Here is a 23,956-nt window from a genome sequence, read left to right on the forward strand (position 1 = left end):
TCAGAAATTGCAAAAATTCGTTAGCTGCCAAGAAGGGACTGCTAAAACACGAGAGCTCAAAAGCTCATTTAAATTCAATTACAATATGGCATGATAAAAATCAAAATATAAACAAAGGTACAGAAATAACTAAAATGTTGGGAGGTGATCAAATTAATCGTAATCAATATTATATTAAATCAATATTTGATTTGATGCTATTTCTTAGCATACAAGAGCTACCTTTCCGTGGGACTGGTTCAACAAATATTACGGATGCTGCAAAAGATGAAAACATAATTTATTCTTCTGGGCTATTTATAATAATGTTTTCCTACACCATCCAAAAAAACCCTGAATTAAATAAAATTATGAAATTTATACCCCAAAATGCCCAGTATACATCACCACAGATTCAAAACGAAGTAATATCCATTATGGCAAATATGGTGCTTGAACATATTTCAGACAAATATAATAAAAGCGAGATGCCCTTTTTTTGTCTTAAGGCTGATGAGACAAAAGATGCTCAGGTTGTGAAAACCTGAGCATAATAATTCGCTATATTTTTTCTAAAGAAATCCAAGAAAATTTAATAGGAATCATTAATTTAGAGTGTCTTTCTGCTGAAAGCATTACAGATTGCATTTTAAAGCTAATGATCTAAATATTAATTCAGTAAGCCAGGCATATGATGATGCAAACGTTATGTCTGGCCGAAATGGAGGAGTACAAACACTTCTTCAAAAAAATCAATAAAAATGTTCCTTTTATACATTGCTACAACCACAAGTTGCATCTTGTGGTTCAAAATTGGTATAATAATATTGTTATTATTTCTAATTTTTATAATTTATCAAATGCATTGTATAATTTTTTCAGGCGTTTTAACGTATCCTGTAAATATACAGGCCACACCCTTAAGAGACTTTTAGACCAGAGGTGGACTGGTCATTTGGAAACATTTCGCATTATTTATGAGAATTTTGAGGCTATTGGTGAAGTATTATTTTACTTTTCTAATAGAACTCCTAATTCAGAGGTTTCAATTCATGATTCAGTCGAAGCCTCTGGTCTTTTATCTCAATGTATTAATATAAATTACATTATATTAGCCATCATAATTTATGAGATATTAATTACAATAGATCCACTAAATAAGTATCTACAATCAGTAGGTACTAATCTAGTGGATGCTAAAAATTGTATTGATTCTACTATCAATATATTAAAAAATAAAAGAAGTGATAATTCTTTTGCTTTGATTATGATTAAGGCTGAAAAACTTTTATCAAAATGTAATCTTACTCCCCAAAAATCATCACGGGTACGTAAAACGCCTAAAAATTTCCAAGATTTTTTAGTTGATAGCAAACTAGAATTCGATTGTGAAAAAGACTCCAATTGGAGTTCTTTAAAAAGGATATATTATAAAATTATAGATAACTTTGTGGATCGTTTTTTAGACCGATTTACAGAAGATGATTTTAATCTTTTAATACATTGTCCCCCCTTGACCCTGATTATTTAAATTTTGAAAATATCTTACATATTATGTATAAAAAAAATATAATCAGGCATTTAAAGAATTATATAAATGCTACTCAGCAGCGATAATCATTGGGATATCAACGGCTTCTTGTGAGGCCTCGTTCTCTACATTAAAGAGAGTTTTATCGAGCAGTAGAGTCTATGAAGGATAAACGTAAACAAAATTTAGTATTAATGGCGTATGAAAAAAGAATAACGCAGAATTTATCTTTAAGTTCATTTATATTAAAATTTAAAAATAAAAATCGCCGTATTCTATTATAGTAATATTTTGTTTTGTATATGCATATTATAGTATTTTTTGTTTTGTATATTCATATTATAGTATTATTTTGTTATTAAATTTTTAATAAAAATAGGAAAAAATTTCTATGAATGCGTAATTATTTGTTTGATTTTAAAAAAATAGTGCCCCCCCCCCTCAAGTAAGCACTTGGAACCCCTAAGTGAAAATTCCTGGCTACGACCCTGCTTTTATGGTAAACCCGGTAAATATAAATATATTAATTGATGAACTCTTTATTATAAAGTAGAAAACATTATAAGTAGGAAAGGAATTTAATATTATATATTAGTTATATTAACACTTTGTCAAAAATAAATAAATATATTACATCCGCTTTAATGCATTAGTGAGCAGTAATACCTTTTCACGGCAATGCATTTCGCGGTATTGATGTGATAAGAATTTAGAGACATTTGATTGTAATATTTATTATTTTATATAATATAACTATTAGTAACCTATTAATAATTTATTTTAGTAAAATTATTATAATAGATACATAAAGTAAAAATTATTAAATGTTATATATATAATAGTAATATATTTTTTCAGTTAATTTTATATTTTATTTGAGTACTTGTAAAGAAACGAATTTAAAACAAACATAATATAAAAATCAATTTAAAAATATAGCACATATATATAAATATTTAAAACGAACAAGCAAGAGGATAAAAATTAAATAAAAAAACAATTAAGAGATAGGTTCTATTGCATTGCTATATGGAATTATGAATGACAATGCGATTACTCAGGCGAATAGCCAACATAATTGCTTATTTGAAATTGCAGGCTTCATAAAGATCGCCACTTATTTGGCTCAACTTTGTCCCTAATAATGTGATAAATTTAAGAAATTCCTCACCAAAAACACCAAGAGTATTGGTGACAAGTGGGATAAAAATTACGTTAGCCATATCTGAATATTTATTTTCAAAATTTCTGCCGAATTAAGTGCTGAAGTATTTCCATTGGAATGCTCCGAAAAGTTGATACTTGTGTAATGCAAAGCTACAGGAAGACCAAGGTAGAGGTCTGCACGAGTTGTCGTCCAACCAGATAAATAAAATCCAAAATAATCATTAAAATTTTTTTTTATAATTCGGGCTCAGGCCGCGAAGAAATCGCTCTGCAGACCACTAAACCAAGGTTCTATCATATTTTTTTAGGCTAACTTTTTAAACTTAACACTAAACTCATCCAAGAGTTTTGTTTGAGAAAATTCGTTGGGGGATAATGATATCCACAAATTATTTTAGATAATTAGTTTCAAAATTATATTTTTTTTATTGTATATATTAATATTAACCTTACCTCAATCTCACCTAAAATGTTAGTCAGTGGAAAAACTGGTACCATCGTGGAATGATCAGACCTGTAGGCCCGGCCCTGGTACACGGGCCGGATTAAAATTTTTTTTTTAAAAAATACCCGAGCCGGGCCTGAAATTTTTTTTTTAAAAAATAACCGGGCCAAGCCGCAAAATTTTTTTAAAAAATTTATACAACATAAATTATTATATTCGTCAATTAGATATGGTTATAATGATTATATAGTTATGATTAATATAATGTTGGGTGAAAGTTAACACTAGCTAACACTCATAGTATCTATTACATAATATAAATAGTTTTCCTGCCATGGAATAAATATGCAAAGGATAGTAGGTAATAAATACATTACTATATAATATACGTAACATTTTTAAAATATGAGTTTTATTTTTTTTATAAACACAATTAATATAGTATATTCTCAAAATATTATTTACACAAATTTTTTATAGTATCAATTTGTAATATACTAAATATCTGTTTAGAATAAAAAAAAATAAAATATGGTAGTGTTGTTAAACAGCTCGTTTTGAGCCGATTTTTAAAAACGGCTAACAGTATTTTATGCAGAAAAATATTACGCAAGCCTGAAAATTTTGTATAGAAGGAGCAAAGGTCTAGACATATAGTATCGAAATTTCGAAGCTTAGTCAATATTTTTCTGGCGAAAATATTGAGTTAGCCGTTTTTAAAAATCGGCTCAAAACGAGCCGTTTAACAACATCAGATAATATGCTTGCTTATTAAATGATAATACTCGCCAAAAAATATGATAAAATACCGAATAGGTGAATTTTTTCTATATACCAGGTCGAATATAATTTTTAAATATCCGGGCCGAACCATAAAAAATTTTAAAAAAAATCCGGGCCAGACCGTGCAAATGGTACCTCTGCAGGTCTCTGGGAATGATATATATCTATTTAACCCCAAACTATTTTAGATATCTATTCCTGAAATATCCTACTCCCCAGTCTTCTTTCAAAATGTTCAAATCACCCCAAAGTCATTATACATTAAATAAATATCATTCTGTGGACATCTTTCATATATGAAATTTTACACTTTTGTAAGAAATAGCGTAATTAAATGTCTAGTACTTTAGCTCTATTAGTTCCAGAGATTTCAAGGTTAAAAGTTTAAAAATGATGTCTTTTTTATTTTGAAAAAATTACCAAATTTTATAATTGTCAATATAATCTTTTTATATTTACCCAACATCCACTTTAGCATTTTTATTTTTGTCAAATCACAATGTCTTACATTCTGAGACATTTAACCTCACACCAGACCATCATTCTCATAAGCCTCCATCATGCATATCATTCTTTAGTATTGACTTGGTGTCTCAATGTAAATGTATTAACGCAGTTATCTTAAAATAAAGAAAACAATCAGGTAGTTTCGTTCTTAACTAGCATTATATTTTCATCACGTTTTTTCTTATCACATTAATTTATTTCTCGGTCAATATAAATATAAAATATTTTTACAAATGTATGTGAATAAAACAAAATACTGGTGAGATATTATTTTAAAGAATAAGTGATTGGTACAATTTTAACTCATGGCCCCAAAAACTGGATTGTAACGGCAAATCGAAGGCCCATATTCTTGATAATCTTTTTTGGTATGACAAACTTTATAAAATTCTGGAGTGGATGCTAGCATACTACCACCGAACCACACAGCATACCTGATAAATAATTCAGAAATGCAAAAAAAACATTTTTTATCCTGGACAGAGCTTTTAAGAATATATTTAAAAATCAAACTCTCTTCATCTTTCCTTCCTTATCAAAATTTTTATACAATTCTAAATTCAATTAATTTTAAAATAAGTCTACAAACTCTCACCTTTCTCAATCATTTAATAGATAAAAAATAAAAAAAAGATTTTTTCTCTAATTGCTTTTGACATGCCTCTGCATATGATGAGTGACCACTTGAACATCTATAGGCCTAGGAACTATTCCTCCGGATCCACCTTCTTTAACACTTCCGGCTTCTGCGTACTGCTTAAGTCTAGCATCCACGCTTCTCTTCAAATCACGTTGTAGTCTTCTACCTAGATCTTTTGTGATAATTTTGGGAAATTTATTAAAAGAAGCAAAATTAATATATTTTGTCAGTTTCTTTTTCTCCCTTTCTTTATTACCTTTAAACATGGTGGATCCTCCCGAGAGAACCACATGCTCATAAAGAGGGCGACGGGCATCAATAGGACAGGATTGTATAACGCCATCAACAACGCTGGATAAGGACTCTCTGTGGTCTGGACTCCACATTTCGGGTCGAAAGAAAATTTCAGGACCTAAAAAACGTTCGTAACCAACGTCTATAACGAAAGGGCGACGAGTTACATTATTTATGCCTTTAAATAAAAGATAAATTTTAGCATAGTAATTATGGAAAATGGCGATTAATATGATTGTGACTTAATTTCGAACAATTATTTTAAAGCAATATTTCACAATTTTTTGGATATTAAATGATAATGCACGTTTGGACATAGTAGCTTATAAACAAAGTTCAATTTTTATAATAATAAAGGTATTTAAATATAGACTATTCCATATTTGTGTTTTGGTTGGATCAGGCAAGTCAAGTTAATTTTTTTTTGTCAAAATTTACTTGATATCAAGCACGTAGCCCTCAAGTCGATAATGCTATAATAACTCTTGCTGTATTCTACGGCTCTCCTAATGCAAGTTACTGATTTCCTTAGTATAATTTTTTATCGTTATAATATTAGATTTTTTGTTCTATTGCTATCCATAGGGTGAGGGAATGGAGATTTGATTTAGATAATTTGATTTTTTAAATTTAAAATATATTTTGTTTTGGAATCCATAGGTTTTTTTTGGTATTTTATTATAAATTTAATATGTATTTCTTAATAACAGGTCTGACATTAGTTGTTTGTTGTATGAGAACAAGCTTATTTTGTTAGTTTGATTAGTGTTCGCTGCTGCTTCGTCTATGCTCTAATTAAATATTAACTTTTATAGTGCTTAGCATATTTTGGTCCCATCTGGCTTAACGATTCAAGACAGGATGAGACCTTGCAAACACTACTATTACCTAAAAAGAGTCTATAAATAACTGCCACATATGACATTAACATCGTATTGTTTTTAGGATTAGTTCTATGCACAAATAGTACATACTATAATTTGAATAAGAAAAAAAATTATATAATGAATAGAAAATTCTTATTATAACTTATGTTGACCTATCACGTGTTTGCATAATTTTATTATTTATATTTACTAATAATAATATTAGATTTATTAATTTCCAGGATTTTGTATTATATTTAAAAAAAACTATAATATAATATGACGGTAAAGATTAGAGCATAAGAACGGAGAGAAAGAAGTAAAATTATTCATGAAATTAACGAATAACCTTTGAATTGTTTAATCCAGGATTTAGGATCCGTGTCGTACTTATTAAATTCGCGGCACATATCGGGGCAAACGTATCTTTATTTTTTTAATAAATAAAAAAAATTAAAATGTAATAAATTAGATTACCCAAAAAAATATAAATAGCCACAATATTATTTTGGGAGAAATGTTCTGATTAAAAAAATCATGAAATAGAGTTATTCTTATTAGTAGGGCTAAGGCTTGAAAATATATAATTCTTACACTTCTTTTGCTTTTCAAAAAATAATATTTTTTGCTTTTGCTCCTATTAGAAAAATTGTGATGGAAATAATACATTTTTTGGGTTTTTTTTAATAATAATGTTTATGCTTTGCTTTTGGTCAACTAATTTTTATTTTGCTATTAGTCCAAGATTTATATTGTTTAAAATCTAATTGGTTATAAACTATTAGAAATAAAATTAGATGACTATTTAAAGTGACTGGATAGAATAGGCAAAATAGCGAAACTTTTCACAATCTAGAAACATACTGAATAATTTTATAAATATTTTGAAAAACAAACAAAAAATTTTCGCATATATTTTATTTTAATTTTTCAGATTCTGATTGTGCAAAAATTTTTATGATCCCTCATAAAAAAATATTAGGACGGGACGGACAACTTGTATTAAAAATATTTAACGGGCTGGGCTGAACAAAATATTCAACGGGCCTGGCCGACCTCTAGATCTGGGTCCCTGCCTATCAGATAAATAAAATCTGTTAATTCCCTCTATTATTTTTATGTAGGCTATGTATTTTTTATAATTCTCAAAGTTTTTTTAATTTTCCGACGTTAAATCCCATGTACTTTTGTCTAATTTTTAACTCACAGTATATTTTTAATATAAGCCCTTTGTTATGCCCCTTAGAGTCTAGATGATTTAACTATGAATTATTAATAGTCCGATACTCATTGAATAGTATGGATACAAACTTTGCAAGTTCATATGAATATCGCTAATATGCAAAATCGTTGAAATATTCCTTGCATTTCTGATATTACCAGAAACTGAAACATTTGATTTAAGGTATTCTATTCTTTTTAAAATTATATTTTATATAGATAAAACGCTAATCCGTTCATATTGAAGAGGGTTATCCGGCTGGTATTCTTTTCTTGACCCATTTCTAGGGGTACTTCGTGTTAATGTTAAAAATATCTTTACAAGCATAAATTGTATTGATTTATTAAGACAGCTCCTTTCTATAGATATATTTGATAGTTTTTAAAGGGGTTTCTCTTCTGATTACCCTAATGATTATCTAAAAATCATTAATCATTTGGTTTATAATAATGAATGGTTTTGTTAAATGACTCGATTTGAGCCGATATTTAAAAAAGGCTAACTTAATATTTCATCCAGAAAAATATAATGCAAGCATGAAGATTTTACTCATAGATGGCACACCGGTTTGGGCATCTATTAAAATCTCGAGGCTTAGGCAATATTTTTATGGCGAAAATAGTAAGTTAGCCGTTTTTATAAATCAGCCCAAATCGAGCCGTTTAACAACACTAATCATGAGGTAGATCAGTGTTACAACTGAAACTGAGATAGGCATTTTTGAGAAAGAACGTTAATAGCTCTCTATTAATCAAGCCTAGCAAAATTTTAATATTTTCTTTCGCGTGTATCAAAATGCGATCAAGAAATCTATTTTTTTTAGTTGTCTTGAATTTTCAAAGACAAGACTAAAATCAAAAAAGAGAAATTTTCAAGCTTATAAAAGTGATAACCCCATTTTTTCTTTGACGAGCCGAGCCGTTTCCAAACTCTGCTCGGGTGGAACGTTAGCGGTTTCGTTTCTATCCCTAAGCAATTGTTGAACAAAGCCAGTTATATCGCGACCGGCTATAGGCACGTGTTTAACGCAACTGCCTATGGCGAACCCATCTGCAACCGGGATAACGTGTGTTACTCCATCGCCAGAATCGATCACTGTGCCTTTATAAAAATAAAAAATATCATTAAATTTGATTGGATGAGAAATTTGGTTTTGTTATAAAAAATATTATTTTTGAAAAACAGATTTGTTCTATTTAAATATTAAATACGAGTTTTATTTTCGAGCAATTTTTTAAAAAAAGAGAAATTATAATATTAACCATAGTAATAACCATCTAGCCCTTATTAGACCTTCGCCCATATCTGGCCCATATAATTAATACAATGATAATTCAGATGAGATTATATCCATTGAGGAAAAAATAATTATAAAACACTAAAAAACGATTTTTTTAAAATATAATTTATTTTCAATTTCCCTTTGAATCATTTTATAAAATACAGCCAAAATGATTTAAAATCAAGGCCGGCCTATGAGGTAAAATGATCGAGTCAAATTTTAAAAGAGTTTTTAAAATTTTGATTATTATATGGTCCAACGAGTCAAGATTTTTAATTTCCCGTTCAGTTTATGGTATTTAACCCTACTTTAATTATGGTGTATACTTATTAAATTTGAATAAGCTTCATTATAAAAACTAAATATGGGCTGGCTAGTGCTAAATTAATATTCATAAAAAAATACTGAGACTATAAATATAATTAAAAATCAAGAGTCATCATAATAGATATCTTAAACAAATACAATCAACAAATCCACCCAAATATTACTATTTTTATACCCTGTAAATCGTATCAAAGGCATCAAAAATGTTGGAAATTGGAATACAAATAAATATATTTCATTCCGCCCTATTAAATAACAAGATTTATATATAATAAGGAATATAATTTAATCATCTAATTTGCATATAACAATAAAGTTGGTGTGTTAAAATATAAAATAATAATGAATATTGCTAATAAATAATTAAACCATTTCCATTCTTTTGAAGTAGAATTTAGCATTAAATTTCATGTAAGCCTGCCTAGTCCTAACACCTATAAAAATCTAAAATACCCAAGAAAGATATATATATTCGATTACCGGTCATAGTCCGCTTAGCTACCGTCTTAGAAGTCCAGCTTGCAGCTAAGGCTAAAACAGCCTGTACCGCTATGTAAAGACCCGGCGCATTAAATGTTTCAAAAACGATCTCTGCCAAATATTCCCGATTTTCGGGTGGGTTTAAAGGGGGCTCTGTCATGAGAAAATGGTGGTCCTCAGGCTGTACACGTAGGAGGCCAAACATGCAACGTTGTAGAAATTTTTCCATAAGGTCCCAATCTGCTACGAGCCCATGCCTAACTGGATATTTTAACGAATATGCTCCAGCACCTGCTGGCCCACCCGCCAAAAGAGCCCGATCTCCAATGTGAAAATCTAAGTCTTCTATAATGCAAGAGGCCAAGGGAGCCTGGGCTGATCCCCCACTTCCCCCTTCTTTACTATAAGCTGGTGCAGAAGGAGCTGGGAATGGACCCTCACGAATGGCAACGGCAGTGGGGAGAATAAAGGAAGGTTCTGAATTGCCTGCAAATCCCATCTTCGTGTAGCCTGTGCCCACATCAATAACGCAAGCTGGCAAATGGTTCCAGCTACCAAGGTTTGACATTATTAGCTGTATTATATTGATTATAAATAATTATTGATTGAGGGGGGGGGCGTCATATTCTTAAAATTCTTAAAGTGAAGGCATTTGTATCATTTTAAACTATTATTTACTATAAAATATCAAGGAATATTGAAATATATAAAAAAAAATATTAATAATTTATTAAGCATTATAAAATAATAATTTTATTATAGGGTATTGATATAGAATGATTGGATATAATTTTCAGGGGTATCAAAAATCTGATAGGTTTCTATGTATAGATACACCTCTGCAAAAACTCAACTTTAAAAATAAAAAAAATGCCAAAGTAATTAGCAATGGTTGGATGTATTAAAATAATTAGTTTAATATAATATTAATATATTTTTTTTACAAAATGAAGATAAATAAAACAAATTTTTTTAAGATTCATTTGGTTGAAATTTATTTTAATGCAGTAATAAAAGTATTAACAATTCACAAAAGGTACTCATTCTATCAAAAAGGAATTGGAACTACAAATTCCCAAGTGATAACAACTAGGCAAATAATGGCAAAATTGGATCTTTCAATATCAGTAAAAAAACACTCTATTTACACATGAATCGCGGTTTAAGGTTAATTTGAATTGTGTTGGCAATACAGTAGGCATAAAATAAATAAAAATATTTAATTCATTTTGAATGATTTGGATCCAATAGAAAAAAAAACATATAGTAAATTATTCATTTAACTTGAATACAGATAAATTTTTATTTTTTCTAAAAAAAAATTTTTTAAGCCCAAACTACGTCAGATTTTGGGTCTACCCATGTAGAGCTCTAGTACAGTACAGGCCCATAGAATAGCCAAATTAGCTGGCCTAAAAATAGATAAGGTTCGTATTATTTTAAAAGAAGATGCACTAATAAATAACTTTACATTAATGCCATAAGCTAAAGTCATGACAATTAACTAAAATTGTAATTTAATATAAAAAATATCCATTATACAGAATTATTGATTTATTCATAATTAATATCTTATTTTGTTAAATTTTTAACTAAATCCTTTTCTATGATGATAAATCATAAAATAAAATAAATTTATTGCAATTTTGGGTTTGTTCTTTCTTTCTTGAAAATTAAAAATTGTGATGGTATCATTATTAGTGCATCTTTAGTTTTAAAGAGTTTATTTTATTCTGAAAATTAGTTAAACTTTAAAATAAAAAAATTTAAAATTGATGCTAATTTCTTTATTTATATCAGAGGTCTGCAGGCCAAAACTCTAGATCTGACCCAAATTTGAAAAATACTTACTTTATGACATGAAATTTATTTCAAATAATTTGGTTGTATTAGATTATTTCAAAAGGAAACTAATAAATAAAATATAGGCAGAACATAAAGCAATATGATGATTATAAAATAAACTTTAAAATAAGGAAAATTTAAAAAAAAATCAAGAGGTTAGAAATATTTATAGTTATTTTCATACTGTTTTGTAATAAATAGATAAAAATCATTAAATTATCAAAGTTATTGTTGAATATTAAAAGAATAAAATAGATATGTTATGTTTGAGATTGGACGATAACAGAACTGACTATTCTGAAGATCATGTTAAGTATTCAAACTAGGGAGAACAACAGCTCAATATACACAAATGTAAATTTAATTTAAAGCATCTTATAATATATCCAATTTGAACCAAATTGAGGATATTCATATATAAATTATTTTTCTCTGTGAGTTAACCATAGAAAATTAAGGGATGGTCACAAACTCTTCCCAACACCAATAATTTTAGGTAAAAATGATTTAGATTCTTGATATAAATAAATCCAGCCTTGTATTATATAATCTAAGTTCAAGTTAATTTTAGGTCTTCCATATATATAAATTTTATCGATATAGATATGATATAACCAGAAATAATTAAAAAATACCATTAAAAAAAAATTCTATTTAATAATAATCCAAAAAAAAACTTTGCTATTAATTTAATAAAGGATGTTTATATACCATCTAAGAAAAATAATTTTGCATTATAATACATAAATAAATATTTTATACTCACATGGCGTAATTTACTAATTGGACTATTTTATCAAATAAAATTTTCATATCGAATATTTGACATTTGTTGATGTATAAAAATTTTTGATCAGATTTATTAATGTCAAATATATTATGTTTTATTTCTGATTGATGTATAATTTTCTGACAAACTAATTTCTTTTTTATTTATATTTTTACAAAATGACACTGGAAAATATATCATATTTTATCGAGTCCCTTAAGATCTCGATTTCGCCTTACAGTTTGATACTGATTCCTTTATTAGTTATTTTAGTTCCTCATCATGTTTTATCTTCAAAAACATTTCCTGCCTTTAGAATACAACAATTTGATCTTCAAGGCATTTCATATGGTTAGTTAAACACCACTATTATAAATTTTTTAAAAATATAATATAGGTAGTCAAAGTGTTGCTATTAATACAGAAGCAAAAATAATAACATCAAATAACTGGATAAGAAAATGTCTGATTTTACATTTATCAGAAATAAGTGGACATCTATCAGATATATTAAATAAAGCTGCTGCTTTAGTCATTATTATACCTAACAATATTAATCTATTTAATGAAATTGAGAGAGAAGTAACAATTGAAATTTCATTAAAGCTATTTTAATTAAAATATATTGTAGAATATATTTGAACTTGAACAAAGATTAATAAGTTCTGACATAGCAATACCAATTTATTTGATAGTTGAAGATCAATATAATCACAATGATTTGAATAGAATAATTAATACATTAAATTCAGATCAAAATAAAAATAAAAAAGGTACTTATATAATATATTCATTTATATAAAAATTATAAGATGATACTGCATTTAATGAAATGATTAAGGCTGCTACGATTAATACCTATTTTGTTACATACAAAACTAAGGATGCACAATTGCAATCATCGACTTATTCCAGAGCATTAGATAACTTTGAATTAATAAATATTCAAGTTCTAATAATATTTAATATCATATTTTAATTTTTTTATAGGCAAAATTAAGTGGTATACATGAAGAAGAATCTCCAAATATTATTATAGTAACACATTATGATACATTTGGTCTCTCACCAGTAATTATTATTATTAAATGAATTATTTTTGTTATAGTATTAATTTAATTTTGAGTTTTTTTTGGATATGAATTATATATAAATACAATTTATTATACATAATCTTTGGTTTTCATTAGGCATTATCATTTGGATGTGATAGCAATGGTAGTGGGTTGGCCGCATTTTTGGAAATTGCTCGTATATTAAAAATGTTTTATTCATCACGGCAAATGCTACCAAAGTACAAAAATTAAAATTATGAGGGTATTACAATAAAATCTCTTTAATAACAGTTTTTTTAGAAATGAAATGTTGGTAGTTTTTGTTAATTTTAAAGTGTGACTAAAATATGCTCCTCCATAAACTAAGCAATCCTACATTCCCCTTATCAAAGAAGCTTTAATTTAATAATATTAATATAATATTGTGTTTAGCTTATCAAGTTGATTTAGAAATGTATTTTTTATATTACAAAAAAACTGATATCAAAATGAAATTTAAAAAAATACATTTTTAACATGACTAAAATATGCATCCCTACATGTACCCATATGCATCCTTATGTGCCCCCATACAGGTCCCTACACAACCATGATAATTATGCGCTATTTTAAAAAATGAATTCAGAATTCTATTTAGCTCGATTCTGAAAATGTCAATACTAAATTTTAAATTTTTTTATAACTTAGAGGGCTTTTGAAAATCATTTTTTGACCAAACTAGTAATTCCTATGCAACCCCTATTAAGGCACTAATTTGAAAATATAAAATCAGGTTTAGCTCTTCGCAGATTCAGAAAATGACATTAGCTTTTTTTTAAAAAAAATTTGCGATCCCTATTAAAAGTACTTAAATTAAAAAAAAAATATAGAATTGTATTTAGCTTATTGAGATGATATTGAAAAAGCTATTTTGAATTTTAAAAAAACTGTTAAGTAAAATATTAAATAGGGCTGTGCCAATCCACATATTTTTCACCTATATTTTCCGATATCGGTTCAAAGCCGATCCGATATTTATAATTACTTTTCACTACCCCCCTTTGAACCAAATTTAATTAAGAAATCAATATTTTTATGTAAAAAATCTAGTGATGTTAAAAGTTACTTTTGAAACATAACTAGTTACAGTTACTAGTTACATTGGCAAAAACATAACTAGTTACAGTTACTAGTTACATTTTTACAAAAGTAACTAGTTATTAGTTACAGTTATTTTCAAAAGTAACTAGTTACTTACTTTATACATCATTCATATGTGCATTATTTATTTATTGACATTTATTTAATATAAAAAAAAACAAAGTATAATCAGTTATTAAATAATATACAATTTATTTATATAAAAAATATCGCAAAATTGAATATTTACATCGAATACAAAAATATATATTTGCATTGAAAAAAAAAACATTTATTTTTCATAAAAATTAGAATCTTATAAATGTTTATTTGCTTTTAACAACAAATTAATTTCAAAGTTATTATCTAGAAGACGTGCTCGTTTATCTCCAAATATGAGCTTACCTAGACTGAACAAGCGCTCTACGGGAGCACTTGATGTTAGAACAACATTATATTTAATAAAGAGTAATTTTAACTTTGGAAAATCGTTATATAAAGAAAACGTGTTGTTATTAGATTTGATAAAGTTTTCTATAAGTTTATTATCCAGAATATTTTGGCGCTTTAGGTCAAAAAATCCAACTACATCAAGTGATGTTGGTTTTGAGCATGATTCATTCGTCTGGGATTCACTCTGAGGTATTAAGGTATTTATTAAATTTAAAATTTCCTCTTTTTTTGCTTTATTCCTTTCTTGCCTAATCCAAGGCCAGTCAGTTTTAAATAAAGGGTGAAGAATTAAAGCAATGATGTTGTCATTATCATAAAGATTATTAAACCTATAACATGATATTATTAATTTATAAATAATTATTTGATTTAAGTTACCTTTTTTCAATACTAGCTAATATAGTATCCTTTAGAGGTTGACAATATTTTAATACCTGCACATCTGCCATACATATAATTATTTGTGTTATTGTTGGGGTATAATAACCCAGATACATGTACTTTTCACCTTCAAGAATATCAATGGCTTTGGACACTGGTCGCATAATCTAATTTTTAAATTGTAAATTTTTATAAGACTTTAATTTAAATTTACACTACAATATTCTTTTATAAAATCACGATCATCTGATGTGAATCTACACAATTTTAATTCATCACATAATGAATCAAATTCCACAGGCACTTGATTTAAGAACGATAATATTTTGGCCAGGGATTTATAAAAGGAACCCCACCTTGTTATAACGGGATATGGGAGTTGAGAATGTAATTTTTTTAAAATAAGTTCGGCAGATGGCCCAGATTTATTTTGGAGGTTCCACAAACGTTGGCATTTAGATATAGCTAAGTTATAAACTTTCCTATACCCCTCATTGTTTAAAAGTAACTTGTTGGCATCTTGTGTTGCCACTAAGTTTAATGTATGGCAAGAACATCTTCGATGCTTGGGAAGGTAGTCGAAGTCATTAATATCATAACTGGAGAGCCCAGAAGAAGACATTATATCTTCTATTGAGATATATTCAATATCAGAAACAGAATCTTCCTCCATTATAATAGATGGGCAGCTAAATACTCTAAGAGAAATAATTTATAAAGTAAATTAGTTAGGCATACCTAAACGCCTTTGAAAAGTTGCTAGCATTATCCGTTATTGTGCAGATATTTTTATTTTGGATATGGAACTCCTTAAAAACAGCAGTTAAGGCTTTGCTGATCACATCATATGTATGCCTACCTTGTAGTCTTTGGCAGGCTAGAATAGCTGAACGCCTTTCCAATTTCTCCACATCAATCCAATGCACTGTTATACCAATATAGGAGCTATTATTAATATAACAAAAGATAACCAAATGTATTGTGCACTTTAGTAAAAAATAATATTTACCGATTAAATGCTGTCCAGCAGTCAGCTGTTGTACAAACATAATTAGGCTCTAACAATTTTTCTATTAGAATATCTTTCATTTGAACAAAATATTTTGATATTCTTGAGGTTAAGGTTTGTCTGCATATAATCTTCATATTAGGTTGCAGGGTGTTTATCAGCTCAACAAAATCTTCATCATCACAGGTTGTATATGGGTGATTTCCATTTATTATATATTTAATAATTTGTGAATCAAATTTATCTTTGCTGATACCTTTAAAATTTGATTTTCCACCAAAGTCAAGTTTAGTTTGTTTTAACTTACTTGATGTGGCTAAATTGTTTTTTTATTATCTATGGTTTGTTTTATATTTACGGATTGGTTAGGATGCTTTCTCTATAGATATATGTTTTATATATATAAATATTTAATTAATATTAATTATTGTTATAAAGTTAATTCATTTAATTATTCTATATAATATTAATACAATTTATATAAACTTACAGAGATATGTTTCCATAAATTAGCTGTGGATGACTTAGATGCTGCAATATACTTTTTATATGGTAGGCATAAGAGGCATTTGACAATAATATTAGTATTATTACCAGCCTTGTGGTATTCAAAATATTTTTCAAAACTTGGCCAAGGAAGGTCATTTTTTTTTGCAATTATTGTAGGAGAAAGTATAATTTCTTCATCTGACTCAGAATCCATATCCATATTGTATTCTGTTTCTTCCATCTAGGAGATAAATATAAATAGCACTATCTAAATTAGGAATAGAATAATCAATTAGAGTGAAACATACAGTTCTAAAATGTGTCTATTTTATATATAATTTGAATATAAATAAAATTCAGGCTAGACCAAAAAATAAATTTCAGAAAGCAATCATTTTTTTAAATTTGAGTCATGTTCTTATGCTTTTGTTAGACATGGTTCTTGTAAGTAATGATTAATAATTTAATATTAAATTCTAAAATAATCTGTCTTTGTTTTTCCTTATACTAAAAATTTTTTTTTATTACGTATGTTATGAAGTTCCAATGCTTGTTACTTGATGGAAAAAAATATATTGTGCTACATTTGTAAATAAATATAATATTAAAATTTATTAAATTACTTGAATTTCCTTACAAAATTATGAAGCCCAGCAGCAATGTAACAATTTAAGAAAAGAAAATCAATTTGAACGGGAAATTATAACAATCAGTCATTTTCACAAAATATTAAATTAATAAATTTAATTTAAAATTAATTTATCACAAATATTAAAAATAAAATTAATTATTTGAATATATCGTTAAAAGTAACTAGTTACTTTAGGCAGTTACATTTCAAAAATTATAACTAGTTACAGTTACTAGTTACAATTTTAAAAATATAACTAGTTACAGTTATTTTTTAGCCAAAATGTAACTAGTTACAGGTAAACATCACTAAAAAAATCGAATTATGCATTTAATTTAATTTTTTTATTTATACAATTGACTATAATTCAGGGACAAGAACCTTCCTTCTAAAAAAAATGGGTTCAGGTTTGGGTTCAATGAAGAATCCTTGAACCTGGTTTAGGTTCAGGGTTCAGAGACCAGAAAAATAATGACTTATTAAAATTAGTTAAAATAACAGAAATATCATTTTTTTTATAAAATTTATTTTAATTTGTATTGTCAAAAATAATTATCATCATTATTATAATATAAAAAGATTATTAAATATAACAAATATAATTACACAAAAAAATGACCAAAAAATGTTTTTTTTAAATTAATATTTTTTTTGAATAAAAAAACAATTGTTTTGAATAAGAACTCTTTAAATAGGAAATCTTTTATAAATAAAAATATATTATATTAATTTTAACATATTATTTAAATTAAATAAAATGAAAGTTTAAAATAAAAAAATAAACTTTTTAAAATTAAAAAAAAGCTTGAACCCTAAATTTAAAAAAAAGGTTTGGGTTGGGTTCGGCGAAATATTGAGGGTTAGGGTTCTCCTCCCTGCTATAATTAAAAAAAAAAAATTATAATAGATAAAAAAATATTATATTAATGTAAAATAAATATACATAACATAAAATAACAAAAAAAAAGTATAAGTAAAAAGATCAATCGGTTTTTACAGGTATCGGTTTGATCCGATATTTTTGGGAAATGCTAAATATCGGTACCGATCCGACCCGATATATAATATCTGCACCGCTATACTATTATAAAAATTTTAAAAAAAATAATACTACCATTTTCTGACTCACTGAAGAGCTAAACATGATTTTATATTTATATTTTCAAATTAGGGCTATCATAGAGTGGGTAGTTTGGTCAAAAAATAATGTCTTTTCAAAAGCCCACTATAAAAAATTTTAAAATTTAATATTAATATTATATGAATCCTTTTAAGAGCTAAATCTGATATTTGAGTTCATTTTTTAAAAGAATACATAATTATGCGCATAGGGGTGGGTAGAGAACTGCAAAGTAATTTTTTCGCAACCTGAGCCCGACCCGAGCCCGAATTTAAAATTTTTTTTTGTCCAAGCCCGACCCGAGCCCGAGCACACATTTTTTAGTCCAACCCGACCCGACCCAAATAAAATTTTGCAATTTAAGTTTTAATATTATAATAACCAAAAAAAAATTTATGTGTATTTATTCAGTTCAGCCACCTTAAATAAAAGTTTATTTGACGGCCATAATCTATTCAAGATATATATTAAGTTGCATTTTATTAAATTTGTAAAAAATATTATAAAATGATTAATATACAAGCGAATTTAAACATTATAACGATTATATAATACAATAAGCATCATTTATGCGAATATAGATATGATATAAAAGTTAATAAATATATAAAAAATATAATAAATATATTATATTATATTGACCTCATCAATATCATTATCAAAATTATCACAAAGTGAATAATTATGATATATAAATAAAGAGGCGTCCAGTTGATCTGGCTTTAAACGAGTCCTTCTCTCCTCAAAGGCCCTACCAGCAGCTGAAAACGCCCTTTCACTGCTAGCCGAAGAAGCAGGGATAGCCAGGAATTTAAGAGCTAAAATACTTAAATTAGAAAACTCATAATGGTTTGTTTTCCACCATTTTAAAATATTATCGTCATCAATACATAATTTCGGATCAAGGTATTTTTTAGCTCGTCAACTTCGGCGCTAGCATCAGAATACGCATTGTCAGCCTCCCATAGAGAGAAGTCCAAAAACGTATGTACCACCTTTGTAGTTTCTTAAGAAAAAAATATTCATTAATAATATTAAGATATATATTTATTTTATATTTTTTAATAAATAATTTTATTAATAATTTAACCATATTTTCATAAATTTGTTACCAGCACATCGACCCTTTTTCATATATGAGTTTAATATAGGAAATAATTTATTGCGGATACCATCAGCAGTATCTACTAAATTTCTAGAAATTGTCGTAGGATTTGGAATGATGCTTTTAACATCAATATTTCCATATATTGAACCAATTTTGGCAAAATATTGGCAACAATCAACAAAGCCTTCCCCATGAATTGTATCAAATGATCTCAAATCACGTCCACAAAACATAGTAAGCACCTTTGTGCACTCTTTTTTCAATTTTGTACAACTTTTGAGTTTTTTCGGATCAGTACCAAAAAGACTATCAATTGTTAATTGTGTCTTTTTACTCTCTGCTGTTGTACTTGTATTTGTATATACACATTTATGTCTTTTAAGTTGATTTGTGCCTAAAATAATTTAATAAGATCATATTTTATGTATAAATATCTAACCTGTTGTTATTGAATTATATACATAAATAAATTTGCATATAATACAAATGACATAATTAAGCTTTTCTTTATTTTCATCATATATAAATGAAAATTTCTTCCATACATCGGATTTCCCATTAAGATTCTCCCTTACTTCATACTCTTTTGTCTTAATCTTTTCACCAATTCTTTTTAATTTTGCATCCATTGAGATAATTTTTTTAATATAGCTGTGTCTAAAATCTAAAAAAAATATTTAAAATGACTTTAATCAATTAGATTGAAATAAACAGAGTTGGGCAGTACTGCGTACTTGTATCTAAGATACATGATACAAGATCCCTTTATATCTTGTACTCAGTATATTTTGACATTTTTAATAAGATACTAATATCTGTATCTAAGATCTTAATTCTGAAAAGAATCTTGTATCTTTTCCATTTTCTTGACAAAAGATACAGATACAGATTCTTTTTAATATTCATGTTTTAAATTTTACATATCACAGTATACATCTTATTTTCTTTGAGAATCTTGTATTAATTTCCTAATTTTTTTCTGCCATATTTTAAAATATTGACAACCAAAATTAGCTGGAAAATTTACAACTCATATTAAGGTAGATAGATAAAAAAATAATAATACCAAAACGAAATAAGTAAAGATTATATTTTATATATAAATGTAACTTAGAATATCATTACCAATTTTATATAATATTTTTTAATTTCTAGGATGATTAACATTTATGGTAGTGAAATTTAAATTATAGAAATAAGTTCCCCTGAATCAAATCCCAATCTTAAATTTTATATGGAAATTTTTTAAAACAAATGTTAAAAAAGACAATGTATAGGCTAGATAAATAATAAATAATGAATAAAATTTATCTTTAGCACATAAAATATGTCTTATCTTGTAATTCACGGGAAACACACAATTTAGTGATAAAATAGTTTGGTATCCGGTTGTTAGGTTTATAAAATAATAATTAATAATGACATGACATGTTAATATGATTGACATTTTAATCCTAATGTGATAAATATTAAATAATATGATTTTATAATTAATATTATAAATTATACTGACTATTTAAGATATTAATATTATTATTTATTGTCGGGTCGGGTTTCGGGTCGGACAGCTTTTATAACCCGACCCGAGCCCGAACCCGAGAAATTTTTTTTGATGTCCGAACCCGAGCGGGTCGGGTCGGGCTACGGACAGCCCGTGCAGTTCTCTAGGGGTGGGTATTAATTTCATTATGTTATCAGTTTTTTTTTAAATAAAAAAATATTTTCTAAATTAACTCGTCAAGCTAAACACGAATCTATATTAATATTATTAAATTAAGGCGTTTTTGATAGGGGATGCATGAATGCTAGTTTCCATTTAGTCATGCCAAAATTATATTTTTCTATCTCTTTAATCCTATTGGTAATACATCAGCAGGCCCAAAGCCAGGATAGGGGCTGACCGCACCCCTCATCCCATAATTTTTTATCCACAAACCTGGTCCCGTGATAATTTTTGGTCCCCAAAAATGGCCACTGAAAATTTTTTCAGCCCCTAAATTTATTATTGAATTTGCCCTTAACAATTAAATCTAAATGAAAAAACAAAATTCTTAAAAACCTTTAGTTATTAAAATTTTATTTAACTAAATCAATTTGATAAACAAAAAAAACTTATTAAAATATTAATTATAAAATATTCATTCAATTATAAATAAAAAAAATTAAACTCTCCTTTTATATTCCTTGACAAAAAGACACTAGTGTTGGTGAATTTGTTCAATATCTTCTTGAAGATGATAAGTCAGTCAATATTAGGGAGATATAATCAATTAAACAAGATAAATTATAGATACTATAAACTACTTCCTGCTTTTCACACGATGACACCTAAACGTTAATTAGACCAATATATGTCAACTATTAATATAATATTTTAAAAAAATTGGAAAAGGACAAATATTCTTACATGAAGAGCACAAATAGTTTTTCAAAGTACTTATTGTCCTAGTGAAGTTTAAAATATTAAAAATGGTAAGATACTTCCTGCCTATCACATGATCTTGCTTACACCTTAAATATAGATCAGCATATCAAATAATAAAATAATATATAAAAAATTTAAAGAGGACTAAGATTTTTATAAAGATGACAATTATTTTATTACAAAGAGGACAAATGTTTTTTAAACTATCATATTTCTAGTGTAACAACCACCTTCAGGCTCTGAAAGGCACTCAGACAGACCTCACTTAATAATTACTTATTTCCACCCTTAATATTTAAAAGATGGACGAAAACAAAACATAAGATTAAAGGCATATCAAAAATATAAGCCAAAATTTTTCTTTTAATTTATTTATGTTAAAATTTAAAAATCAAAATTTTCGTATTATAATTATAGTATTACTTTGTTTATTTATATTTATTTTTACAAATTTTCAATAAAAATATCAAAATATTTATACATACCTCACTATTTTATTTCAAAAAATATTGATCTTCTTAAATAATCAGTTACCCCCCTCCCCCTGGAAATTCCTGACATCAAGCCTGTATATCAGAGAGAACATGTCTTGGGAATATACTCAGGGAGTAGATTATTTTCCTTATTTATAATATATATATTAAAGATGCAATATTACTGAGGCTATAATCTAAACTTTTTACCTGGCAACAAACCCAATATATATTTTTTTGGTCATTATATTATTTAATAAATCAGCTAGTCACTTTATATATGGCTTTGAATAAGATGGCATGATTATTCTCTGAATATTATACAAAATGTTATGTCATATACACTTGGACACATCTTTCACAATCTACTAAAAATCTGTGTATGGAAATGTCATATATCCAGAGCAGAAACGAAACATAAAGATTACATCTAAGGAAGCAATTGATTTTTTTATTAACCAAACCATAAATGATTTAAATGAGTGAAATTCATCCTTGTTTTTAAGTAAAATAATAATAGGCAGGTTCATAGCTAGGAATTTTCCAGAGTTGTTAAAAGATACTTTTTAAATGGATCTAGATACAGATACATCGTCTAAAAATTTATCTAGATATAGATACATATACAGCTTCTAAAAAGTTATCTTGATACAGATACAATTTAAAATGTATCGATGTACAGATAAATTTAAATTGCATCTATGTACAGATACATTTTTTATTATACTCTTAGATAAGGTTTGAATAAACTTAAATTAGGATTCTATTGTGAAAATCATGAAATGATCTAAAAAAATTTATTGACTCGATATCACATTTATCAAAATATAGCTAAAATAATGATTTTTAGATATTAATATAATATATGATTAATATAAATAATTATTATTTATCATTAATAAAATAATATAATATATGACTATAAATAATTATTAGATTTCAGTAATAAAATATTTTCAAAATTTTGGTCATTAAGACATCCTCGTTTATCTGTAAAGACATTTTTAGCTATACTAAAAAGTCTTTCAACAGGAGCGCTGGAAGGGATTGTGGTGTTATATTTAATAAATAACATTTTTATACCAGGATATTGTTTAAAAATACTAAAATCTCGGCATTCATTTTTGAAAAAACTATTTAAAATTTGTTGATTATCAGAATTTAAATCATTAACAGACATATCTCCTGCGGTGGGATACTGAAAAAAATCGGATATTAAATTATTGGTTTTTTTTTCTTGTACTCATTTGAAGACTTTGATAATTCCTCAACTAATCTTTGTATTAATTGTTTTTTATTATTAGAATTTTCATCCATTTGTAACCATGTCCAATCTAGTTTAAAAAAAGGATGAAGCATAGTTGCCAAAATATTTTCATCTTCAAAAATTGTCCCAATAAACCTAGTATTATTAAATATTGATTAATTTATTATTAATTTACCTATCTTCAATCCCTTTAAGTAAGGTATTAAGAGTGGTAAACAAAATTTCAGGTTCATTTGTTTTGAGATATTATTTTAAAATATGGTCTATAAATTGGCCATGGATGAATGTC

At 26.9% G+C, this 23,956-nt stretch overlaps 3 protein-coding genes across 3 annotated transcripts in view; 1 reads left to right on the top strand and 2 right to left on the bottom strand.

Moving 5' to 3' along the window:
• Nucleotides 1–4,596: 4,596 nt before the first annotated feature.
• Nucleotides 4,597–12,227, bottom strand: LOC135925254 (actin-related protein 3B-like). Its single transcript, XM_065460483.1, has 7 exons — nt 12,135–12,227; nt 9,524–10,097; nt 8,328–8,535; nt 6,562–6,638; nt 5,309–5,524; nt 5,074–5,224; nt 4,597–4,846 (listed from the first exon to the last, which is right to left on the bottom strand). The coding sequence occupies exons 2-7, from the start codon at nt 10,089–10,091 to the stop codon at nt 4,711–4,713; spliced, it is 1,356 nt and encodes a 451-aa protein (XP_065316555.1). The 5' UTR covers nt 10,092–10,097; nt 12,135–12,227; the 3' UTR covers nt 4,597–4,710.
• Nucleotides 12,228–12,298: 71 nt separating this feature from the next.
• The window catches only part of LOC135923343 (BOS complex subunit NCLN-like), a 30,331-nt gene continuing 18,673 nt past the window's right edge, over nt 12,299–23,956 (top strand). Inside the window, exons 1-6 of the mRNA XM_065458036.1 lie at nt 12,299–12,488; nt 12,535–12,719; nt 12,769–12,910; nt 12,950–13,086; nt 13,128–13,208; nt 13,328–13,431. Of these exons, the coding sequence (XP_065314108.1) occupies nt 12,317–12,488; nt 12,535–12,719; nt 12,769–12,910; nt 12,950–13,086; nt 13,128–13,208; nt 13,328–13,431 (821 nt within the window). The 5' untranslated portion in view covers nt 12,299–12,316. The remainder of the gene's footprint in view (nt 12,489–12,534; nt 12,720–12,768; nt 12,911–12,949; nt 13,087–13,127; nt 13,209–13,327; nt 13,432–23,956) is intronic.
• On the bottom strand, nt 15,139–20,131 carry LOC135925394 (uncharacterized). Its single transcript, XM_065460686.1, has 8 exons — nt 19,987–20,131; nt 19,507–19,896; nt 19,037–19,212; nt 16,749–16,884; nt 16,155–16,470; nt 15,884–16,090; nt 15,360–15,843; nt 15,139–15,312 (listed from the first exon to the last, which is right to left on the bottom strand). The coding sequence occupies exons 1-8, from the start codon at nt 20,129–20,131 to the stop codon at nt 15,139–15,141; spliced, it is 2,028 nt and encodes a 675-aa protein (XP_065316758.1).

This window comes from Gordionus sp. m RMFG-2023, chromosome 2 (genome assembly GCF_954871325.1).
Source record: "Gordionus sp. m RMFG-2023 chromosome 2, tfGorSpeb1-WG-v2, whole genome shotgun sequence".
NCBI classification, from domain to species: Eukaryota; Metazoa; Nematomorpha; class Gordioida; order Chordodea; family Parachordodidae; genus Gordionus; species Gordionus sp. m RMFG-2023.